The sequence below is a fragment of the Pongo abelii genome, chromosome 12 (assembly GCF_028885655.2).
Source record: "Pongo abelii isolate AG06213 chromosome 12, NHGRI_mPonAbe1-v2.0_pri, whole genome shotgun sequence".
NCBI classification, from domain to species: domain Eukaryota; kingdom Metazoa; phylum Chordata; class Mammalia; order Primates; family Hominidae; genus Pongo; species Pongo abelii.
Window position 1 is genome coordinate 22,368,860 of NC_071997.2, and position 10,702 is coordinate 22,379,561.

Sequence of the window (10,702 nt, forward strand, 5' to 3'; positions counted from 1 at the left end):
GGAGCCCAAGGGCCTGCGCTGTAGGAAGGGCATGGACTTCCTAGTGAGGACTTTCTGGTGGGGGGCTCTCAGGGAAGAGGAGGCCAGAGGGGCTGGGGGTCCCCAGGACTGCATGCGCCAGGCAGGCGGAGGGGAGGCCGAGCCAGGAGCCGCAGGCTTCTCACTGCCAGACCAACGCCGCCCTCCGCTGGCCGCGTGGGGAATCGCGCTTAGGCTGGGGCTCCCCTGGCCCCAGGTTTGGGGGACTCCGATTTGTCCTGGGGCGCTTCCTACCCATCCAGCCTCCGCCAGGCAGCCTGGCCCTGGGTGGCTTTGAGGGCAGCCTCCGCAACACAGGACCTGCCTCCGCCCTGTGGGGCAGATTTGGGCGTCTGACTCTGGACACTTACCCAGAGGCTGAATTCAACTCCCCAGGGAAGAGCACACTCAGACTCCCTCCCCGCTGTGCCCAGCCTGAGGGGACCCTGGCTGGGACTTGGGAGGAGAAGGCCAGAGGCCAGGGCCTGGCTCTCCGGCACTAGGTCCAGGAGAAAATGGAGCAGAGTCCCTGCAGGAACTGCCTCAGACTGCCCCCGAGGGGACCTGGCCTGGGACCCTCCCTGTGCTACCACGCTGCTGTTGGGGCCAGAAGAGCAGGGAGAGCAGCCACCTGTACGGCATCAGGTAACACTACCAGTCAGCACACCCAACACCCACACGACAGCCACAGCCCTCTGCCGTGAGAGGGCTGCAAGTGAGCAGTCTCCTCTGTCTTGTTCACCCTGAGCGCGGAGCTCCGCGCACGACAGGATCAGAGAGCAAACCAGGAACAAATGGATGAACCAAGGAAGGGGCCAGGGCAGTAGATCCCCACCCACACCCTGAACCCTAAGGGGGGGACACAGAGGCTGGAGACGGGCTGGCCCCAGGATCCTCTAAGTGACAGGAACCCTTGGCCACTGCGGATTGCCCCGAGGCGGGGACAGGGATGGTGGGGCTGGGGCTGCCTGGCCCTTTAAGAGAGCAGTTCTGCCCGCCGCCCTGAATGCCCCCTCCCCTAGCTACTGGAGAAGAGATCCCGTTTCTTGGCAACAGGAAGCTCTTGGTTTACAGTGTCACCCAAGCGACTGGGAGCCGCGTCCCGCTCTAGGACTGAGCCGTTGGAGCTGCCCCGCTGACCGCACTAGGCTGACCACAACCGGCCGACCAAACACACTCCTCACTCTCCTGGCCCTGGTGGGCGGCAGGCACCATGGCGCAGACGGATGTGCTCCTAACCAAAGAGCCGGCCCCGCAGACGGTGCCGCCCTGCGAGCTGCCCTGCAAAGAGTACGACGTGGCCCGCAACACGGGCGCCTACACGTCCTCCGGCCTGGCCACCGCCGGCTTCCGCACCTCCAAGTACTTGCCGGAGGAGTGGTTTCAGAACTGCTATGCTCGCTACCACCAGGCCTTCGCCGACCGCGACCAGTCGGAGCGGCAGCGGCACGAGAGCCAGCAGCTGGCCGCAGAGACCCAGGCGCTGGCGCAGCGCACGCAGCAAGACTCCACGCGCACGGTGGGCGAGCGACTGCAGGACACGCACGGCTGGAAGTCGGAGCTGCAGCGCGAGGTGGAAGCGCTGGCTGCGGAGACCGACCTGCTCCTGGCCCAGAAGCAACGGCTGGAACGCGCCCTGGACGCCACTGAGGTGCCCTTCTCCATCGCCACTGACAACCTGCAGTGCCGCGAGCGCCGCCAGCACCCCAACCTCGTGCGCGACCATGTGGAGACGGAGCTGCTGAAGGTGCCAGCAGCCTTGGGTGGCTGGGACTTGTGGGCAGAGAGGAGGAGCCCCCCACCCACCCACCGCAGTTCACGTGGACAAGCCACGTGGCTACTGCAAGCACGCGGGAGCCCAGCCCTCTGCACGTGAGACCCGAGTCCCGAAATCCGGCCCCTTAGTGACAAGAGGCAGCTTTGCCCCAGAAGACCCCTGACTTCCAAGCAGCTGTTTCTCCTCTCCTCTTCCAATCCCTTTGAGTCCTGGCACAGTCATCCTGACCCTGGGCTCCCTGGGCTGAGCCACAAGGCACCTCCCCAGAGACCCTCCCTGGCTGGGACAGTTGCTCCTGAGGTGGAAACCCAGATCTGGGCCAGCACTGTAGGTGTGGACAGATAAGGTGGGGTGGGCTGGGAGCCACTGCTCCCATTCATCCTATACAGAGCCGGGGACACCAAGATCTGCACCCACAGGTCCCCTCTCCTCCATGTCCCCTATAACTTCCCAATCCAGCCCAGCTTGTCTGTGGGGCAGCCCCACAGGATGAGACAGTAACTCAGTCCTGGCCCTGATGCTGGCTCTGGAGAATTCTCTGACCTCTCAGAGCCTGGGGCCTCCCTGAGAACCACTACACGCCTGTAGACATTCGTGAAAGATGTGGGGTGGGGGCAGCTGGTCTCCTGCCATACCCCAAGCTCAGGCAAGAACCCTTGAGTCCCTCCCTCCCCTCATGCCTTCCCTCCTCCCTCCCTTCCACTTCTGCAGGCCCTTCCCCCTGCACCCTCTGTGCCTCAAGAACTCCTGCAGCTCCCACAAACCCTCTGCCTGCAACAAGGGCACCTGCCAAGTGATGGAGACACTGACAGTGCAGGAACAGGCAAACCCAGGGACAGAGGGGTGCAGGACTCGGGCCCTGGCACACAACGAGGTAGCCGGTGGTCGAGGCAAAGACGCCAATCACAGGGAAAAGGCTTGTTCCTACACACAGAAAATTAAACTGGCCAGGCAGTAAGAAGAAACACAGGGTCCTTCTCCTATTCTTGGTGTGAGGATGGCCTTTCCCAGCACAGAGCCCTGAGGGGCAGCCTGGGTGGGCATCTGGCCCCCAGAGTTTGGGTCCTCAGGGGCTGTCCAGAGGCCAGGGGAAGGCCAACGTTCCTGGGTGCACTGAGTGAGCAGCAGTGATGACTCCTGAAGCCTGGGGCGTGGGAACTGCTGCTGAGGGACCTTCCCAGCAGCCCATAGAAGGCCCTGGAGGAAAACACCCCACTTACAACGCAACAAGAAGAATGCCCAAAAGCCCAAGATAAACCCAGTGAGAGAGCAGAACTTGCACAGTCAGAGCTCAGGCCCGGCATTCTACTCCTTGTGGTTGCTCAGGTGTTGACCAAGGCCTGCAGCAGCTGGGCCTCCTGGGATCCTGACCAGGGACCGGCTCTGGTGCTCAGGGCTTCTCCTCCCTCAGGAAGCCGAGCTCATCCGGAACATTCAGGAGCTGCTGAAGAGAACCATCATGCAAGCAGTGAGCCAGATCCGGTGGGTAGAGGGCTGCCCAAGGGATGCTCCTGAACCCACCCACGGCTGGTCCTGGGGCAAGGCACTGAACTACAGGACCCTGAGACTCAGAGCCAGCAGGGGCTGCCCCAGATCACCGTGGGAGCGCAGGACTGGGTGGGGGAGGTTCCGGCCCAGCCTGAGGTTGAGTGGCCAGAGCCCAGTGCCACATCTGATCTGCAGCCTGCCAGCCTGGGCGGCAGCTCCTGGTCACTGCTGAGCACGAGGGCCGCCCGGGACAGGCCGACCCAGAGCTCCCTCCTGAAGCGGGCATTGGGGCCCAGCCTGCAGCACAGAGGGTTCCCAGCAGGGCCCTCCCGGGGCACACACCAAGGCCCTGCCCCACCCCGCCCCAGACTGAACCGGGAGCACAAGGAGACCTGCGAGATGGACTGGTCGGACAAGGTGGAGGCCTACAACATCGACGAGACCTGCGGGCGCCACCACAGCCAGAGCACCGAGGTGCAGGCTCATCCGCACTCCACCACCTTCCAAGAGAGGTGGGCCCCAGCTCTGCCCCTGCGCTTGCCCTGGCTGTGGTCTCGCCTCCCTCTGCCTGGGGGCCCCAGCGGCGCTGCTTCCACCAGCCTGGTCCGAAGGCCCTCGCCCCCGAGAGCACTTGGGCAACTGTCTGCCCCTGGCATGAGCAAGCGTGCAAGACCTCCTCAAGTGCCCAGCGCAAGCACAGCCTGGTTGCCGGCAGACAGGACAGGGTGGGGTGGGGTCAGACCCATGGGCCGGCAGTATTGCGTTTCCACCCAAGGCCAGCAGAGGGAGCGCGACCACCGCCCACTTGAGCGCCGCAAACTCCTGGATGCGAAAAGAGGACGCGGGCGCTGGGTACTAGGGAAGGGGGGCTGCGGGGGCCGGAGGTGCTGCAGAGGGGGCCTCGGGGGCGGCGGTGTTGGGAACGAGGTCGCGGGGGCACGAGGGAACTAAGTGCCCGGGGTGGGTAGGGTGTGGGGGGACTCAGGGGAGTTGTGGGCGGGGGGCATTCGGGGGCAGGGAGCCTGGGGAACTGGGCTTCGTGGGGCGGCACTGGGTGCATCGGAGTCCATGCAGGTCCTCCAGGAGCATGGGGTGCGGACAGGGCATGGGGGTGCGAACAGGGCATGGGGGCGCGGCGGGGGCGCGGCAGGGCCCCCAGCCTTCGGCAGAGCCTCCCCGACCCTCTCCTGGCTGTCCCCCGCCCCGCAGCGCCTCCACCCCAGAGACCTGGGCCAAGTTCACGCAGGACAATCTGTGCCGCGCCCAGCGCGAGCGCCTGGCCTCGGCCAACCTGCGGGTGCTGGTGGACTGCATCCTTCGAGACACCTCCGAGGACCTGCGGCTCCAGTGCGACGCCGTGAACCTGGCCTTCGGGCGCCGCTGTGAGGAGCTGGAGGACGCGCGGCACAAGCTGCAGCACCACCTGCACAAGGTGGGGCACCCTGAACCCCGAAGACGGCCCCCTCTCATCACCTGGCCTGGGCCCTCAACACCTTTCTCCTCTGCCCCACTTATTCCGAGGGACCCCAGAAGCGTCACCTCGCCAGAAACCTATGTAAAACCAGGTGACACTAGGTATGATCGGCGGGTGTTGCCACCCCCATGACTGAGCAGGAGGATGGAGGCAGGAGGTAGTCTGGGGAGCACTGACCGCCCGGGAGGTCCCCAAGAGTCCTGGCCTGGCAGGCAGGGCTCTGACTCTAGGGTCTCAGCGTGGCCTTTACCACCTCTGAGTCCCCAGTCCTTGAGCAGGATTAGGGTCCTGGTGACCACCAAGGATGGGGGTTCTTGGACCAGAGCTAAGGGACAACAGGCTGCCTGACTCTCCAGAGCCCACTGGGGGCCCCATGCACATTGTTCCCCTCATCCACGCCTCCCCAGGGCCACTGGTCAGGACTGCCCTCTGGACACAGCCCCAGGACCTGGGTAGGACCAGCCTGGTCTCGGCATTCCATATGCCTGGGCATGGGGGCACAGGCTCAAGGGGCACTGTCCTGTCTGCAGACGCTGCGGGAAATCACAGATCAGGAGCACAACGTGGCGGCACTGAGGCAGGCCATCAAGGACAAGGAGGCACCTCTGCACGTAGCCCAGACCCGGCTGTACCTGCGCTCGCACCGGCCCAACATGGAGCTGTGCCGCGACGCAGCCCAGTTCAGGTGCTGCCTGGGCTTCTGAGGCAGTCCCAGGTGGCCCCGTCCACCTCCTCCCTGCGACTCTCTCCAATAAACACTCCAACATCCCCCCACACACATGCCCCGCAGGTGCTGAGAGGGGAGGGAGACTTTGGGGCCACGTGCAACACGCAAGCATGCCTTAAACAGAGACATAAACATGACACTGGGCAGGTCATGGGTCGGGGGGCTCCCAGTGCCAGGGACCTGTGCGCACACGATCTCACCCCACCCTGTGCTACCTCATCTTCCCGGGAGGAAGCTCCTTCAGACAAGGTGAGCTCCAGGAGGCCACAGGGCCAGAGAGGCCAGGCAGAGCCATTCCCTGCTGCCCTGAGGGTGCTGTCCACACCTCTGGTGGAAAGTATGACCTACGCCTGGGCTAGAGACATAGATGGGCCATCCTTTTGTTTCCCTTGTTAACAGATGCCCGGTGGCCCCTTCTGAGTCTAAGTACCTTTCTTCCTTCCCTGCCTCTCAGTTCCTTCAAGGAACTGGGGGACTCCTTCCATCAAATATCAGGACTGGAATGAACTGAGCCTGGTCGGCTGAGGCCGGTCCTGTGCTGCCAGGGTCGAGATTGCACGCGGGTCACTCATTCCCACTCAGGCCCGCGCTCCCTGGGAGGACCCTCGTAATTTATGCTCTGCCCTAGAGCCGCTTTCCTGGTGGGGTCCTTTCATGGAGTCTTCCCAGGACCTCCTGCCAGCTCCCATTGGGAGTTTTGGGTCCCCTGCACCCCAGTAGGTGCATACTTCTGCCCTCCCCAGCCCCGGCTCACACCCCCCAACACCCCCAGGCTGGCGAGTGAGGTGGAGGAGCTGAACATGTCCCTCACAGCGCTGCGGGAGAAGCTTCTAGAAGCGGAGCAGTCCCTGCGCAACCTCGAGGACACCCACATGAGCCTGGAGAAGGACATCGCTGCCTTGACCAACAGTCTCTTCATTGACCGCCAGAAGTGCATGGCCCATCGTACTCGCTACCCCACCATCCTGCAGCTGGCTGGCTACCAGTAAGCAGCGGCACAGTGCTTCCCCCCAATCTCCCAAATAAACAGCGCGTTAGCTTTCTACACAGTGTGTGTGTGTGCACGGTGGGACCTCGAGTTGCTGTCCATCTGAACTGGCCTTTGGGTCCCCTGTGAGGCTGGCTGTCCCTATGGACTCATCATCCCAACAGTTGGAGATGAGAGGTCAGAGCCCAGGACCAGGAATCCCTGTGCCTCAGAGGACAGGAAGTGCCCAGGTGGGGACCGGGGCTCCAGAGCACAGCTCAGGTGTGGGCACAGACCATGTGTCCAGCTCAGAGCCAGGCCATCCAGCTCCCCCTCCCCACTTCCCCATCAGTGCTGGCTCCTCCATTCCTTCACCAGGGTCTTAGGGCCTTGGGACATCTTTGGGACCTCTGCATCTCTCCAACTCCTCCCCCTGCACCTCCAGGCCCCCAGCCTCAGCTCACATACCCCCGTGGACAGGGCGCTTACTCTGCTAGAAGCTTGTCTGGCTGCTGGGTACACCTGCTGGGGTGATCCTCCAGGCAGGCCGCACCCAGAAGCGCCCCCTTCAGCATCCCCTCTCTGTCCCCAATGACAGTGTGTACCCGAGCTCAGCCCAGCCCAGCTCTCAGTGCCCAGGACCCCTGAGGCTCAGATGGGCAGATCAGCAGGGGTACATGGAGTTCCCTCCTGGGTGTGGGCCCAGTGTGGGGAGAGGGGCCTGAGAACAGCCCAGGGTGGGCATCCACTCGGAGAGCATGTGGGTGGGGGTCCCATCTCCAACATCCAGGCCCACAGGGCTCTTGTCTCAGCCTGGAGAGGACCGGGAGGTAACAGCCCCTTCCCCCCAATCAACCACAAGGACACCCAGATGGGCAGCTCTGTGAGCTGGGTGGGGTCAGCCAGGTGGAAGTTGCTGCTGGGGGTTGCTAGGAGAGGCATGGGCTGCCTTTCACGTGGGGCTAACTCAGACCTCCCTCCCCGACCTGCGAGGACCCCTCCAGAGGCCACTGCTGAAGACAGAAAACACTACTGCCGTTCACTGGGGGAGGTGATAATGTTGACTGCAGGCAGTTGCCTCGTGGAGGAGCCTTCTTGGGAATCTTACTCAGCCTGGATAGGGAGAAATCTGGGAGAGGCTGTATGTGAGCAGGTAGTGCAGGGAGGGCTTCCTGGAGGAGGGAGCCTGGCTTCCACCACACAGGCCAAGGCACAGGGACTGGGACCAGGGAAGGAGGTGTCTGGGCTGGGTCTCTCACTTTAACTTGAGCTCTGGTTCACTGCAATAGGCTCATTGCTAACCAGGCCTGGCCCTCCCCAGCTCCAAACCCGACTACCAGGCAGCGAGGATTCTTCTGCCCACCCGGCTGCTCTCAGAAATGCAGACCCAGACCCTGGAGGGTGGGCCCAAAAGCTTCCAGGACCTTCTCTCCAGTGCAGATTCAGGGGGAAATGTCACTTCCCGTCACCACGGAAGCCACACTATGTGTCGCAAGCCACCAGTCGCTACAGTGACACCCAGACCCACTCTTATTCTTTGGGGTGCCATTTAAATTCGCCCTGGATGCTGTTACATGGGGCTTTTGACAGCCAGGAGCAGAAGCAGTGGGACACAGCAGCCAAGCCTTACCTAGGGGCTGCAGACAGTTGGTGTCCTGTCCATGTAGCTCCTCAAAGCTGCTAGGCAGGAGCTGAGGCAATGACCTGCCCAGGGAACACCGGAGAACCATCTCCCTGCAATCACCTCCAGCACAGGGGAAACCTGCAGTGAGGCAGATGGTGGCGAACTCAAAGGCCTCTGAGCTGGGGGAGGTTGTTGGGTGGGGGCTTCACTCCCTGCCACCCTAGACACGACGGCCAGGGAGGAATCAGGTGTGGATGGGTGGTGGCTGCAGAGCCCTCCCTGCCTGCTGCAGGGGGATGCAGGTGGTCCAACCCCATCCTGGGCCTGGTCAGCTCCGGTGCCAGCCTAAGCACAGTAGCGAGGAGTCCCCCAGGAGAGCCAGAAACCTCCATGGGACGTGGGTGGGGCAAGGCCTTCCCATGCTGTGCTCACCCCAGCCTCAGAGGGAGCTGCTGGCACTGTCCCCTCTTGAGCAGCAGCACTTTTCCCGGACTCTAGGGAAGTAGCCACTAAGAGGCCCAAGAAACAATGGCTCCCTCCATGCAGGCCCCACACTCAGGCTCCCATTATTGCCCAGGCGGCGCTGCCCAGCCCTGTCGGGTCCTCATCAGGCTCAGGACCTCCTTGTCCCACCCTGGAGGGGGTGGCTGATAGACAGCTGAGTGTGGGGGTTGCCCGGGGAGGGGGCCTGGGAGAAGTGTTTCATCTCTGATGCCAGATGGTGGCACCAGGCTAGGAGGCACTGAGCTAGGTGCCATCCTGAGCACATGGCAGGTTTTAACTCCTTCAGGCCTCCTGACAGCCTCACTATCACATGCATTTTACAGCAGGGAAAACTGAGGCCTGAGGGTCCCTGCGCCCACGGTGCTCCCACCCCAGGGACATGTTGATGCAGGGGAGGCTAATGACAGCAGTCATGGAAGTCACTCCCAGCTAGAGAGAGGCCAACGCCCCTGGCCTGTAAGCTTCATGACTCAGTGCAGAGCCAGCACCTGGCGCTGCGGGGCTAGAACCCTAAGGGCCATCTCCTCATGCTGAATTTCCTGCTGACTTCCAGATTGTCCAACCCCCACCCCTGAGGCCATCTGGACACTGGCAGCTGCTGCTAACCCACAGGCCCCTCTGTGGAGTCCCTATTGGCCTGGCCTTGAGCTCCTACCCATGGTGGAGATCAGATGTGGCTTGCTCCAGGAAGCCTCTGGGCTCCTGGGGATTGGGAGAGTGGCTGGGGGTGATCCAGACCTCCAAAGTGGGCAGGAAGGTGGATGCCCACACTGGGCTGTTCTCAGGCCCCTCTCCCCACACTGGGCCCACACCGGGCCCACACCCCAGCCACCCTGGGCTTCTAGCGCAAGGATAAAGAAGGCTCCAGCAGCTCTCGCCTGGAAGAGACTGTGGTCCCTCCTGTCCCCGGCAGTTCAGGGAGGGAGGGGTTGCTGGAGGCTGCTGGCCCATGGCTGTTACTGACCGGGTCAGGGTGGGGATGGAGAGGTCCAGGCCCTGCCATCTGAGGGGTGCAGGTGGGATGTGCCCCAGCTGCAGCATGGCCCTCCCCCAACCCCAGCCTGTCCTAACCCTGAGTGACCCCACACCCTAGAGTCAGAGCTGTGTTCTGTCCTTCGAGGCATCCAGTGGAGCCTGGACATAGCTGTCCCCCTCCGTGTCGGGGTCACCCTCGGCCGTCCCATGTCAGGGTTCCCTCATCTGCCCCCTCGTGCAGTGGTTCCTAGAGATCACTCTCACAAGCATCAGATGCATGGCTCAAGGTCAGCGCCAGAGCCCCTGGTGCAGTGCCCGCTGTCCAGCCCACATCGGCCACCCTGGGGGGCTGCAGTGGAGCCTGCGGTAATAGAAGCCTCACTCCTTCAGACCCCCACTCCCCCCTCTCCCACACAGGCTGGCCGCTGGGCTGGGGCTCACGGGCTGCCTGCCTGGTGCTAAAAATGGAACCCCAGACTTTCTGCGTTTAATAATACAATCCTGACTCCCCAGGGCCCTCCCCATTTTGTGGGAGCACCCCAAACATCTTCCACGGGAAAAATAGGCCACATAAGCCCAGGCATCCAGGAGCCCAAGGTCTGATGCCCAGGGATGGCAGGGCTTGCCAAGGCTCTTCCCCCAGTGCCCAACACCCCTGCCAGCATCTCACAGTACAGTGGGGCAGATGCTGTTGGGTGTCCATTGGGAGCCAGCCCCAGGGGCACAATGTACAGCAGCACTTACCTGTTGCTATGGCTACGCTGCAGCCATGAGTGACCAGGGCTGTTTCTGTCCAGGAGACACGTTGTCCTGCCCCGTACACTCACCCTCTGCTCTCCCTGCCGACCCTACTCTGGCCTGGCCTGGGGTCCCTGAGCCACAGTGGCTCAGCCACCAGCTCCGCCAGCTGCCTGCACAAACGGATGCTCCCCAGGCCACCCAGACCTGAAGGACTGGAGAGAGCTCTTCTCCCGACCATTCAACCACCCCTCAGGCTCCCTCCACCCTGCCCTGCACTTGGAGAGTCTCTGTGACCCATCCCCCACACAAGGAACTCACAGGAACGCTCCTCTCTTTTCGGGGGCAGGTCTGCTGGCATCAGGGAGCATTGAGGGAAGCACATGGAGGGGGGGACTGGGGTCCCCCAT

General features: G+C 63.0%; 1 protein-coding gene across 3 annotated transcripts; it reads left to right on the top strand.

The window, feature by feature from the left end:
• The first annotated feature begins 213 nt into the window (after positions 1-213).
• On the top strand, positions 214-6,529 carry TEKT4 (tektin 4). 3 transcript variants are annotated; one of them, XM_054547804.1, is made up of 7 exons: positions 214-663; positions 1,093-1,765; positions 3,207-3,277; positions 3,652-3,795; positions 4,493-4,715; positions 5,288-5,442; positions 6,257-6,529. In XM_054547804.1, exons 2-7 carry the CDS (start codon positions 1,232-1,234, stop codon positions 6,471-6,473), a joined length of 1,344 nt encoding a protein of 447 aa, XP_054403779.1. In that variant the 5' UTR covers positions 214-663; positions 1,093-1,231; the 3' UTR covers positions 6,474-6,529. The 3 variants fall into 3 exon arrangements, with proteins under 3 accessions (XP_054403779.1, XP_024098529.2, XP_054403780.1); XM_024242761.2 differs by lacking the exon at positions 214-663 and having other exon boundaries at positions 1,047-1,765; XM_054547805.1 differs by lacking the exons at positions 214-663; positions 3,652-3,795 and having other exon boundaries at positions 1,067-1,765.
• The last annotated feature ends 4,173 nt before the right edge of the window (positions 6,530-10,702 follow it).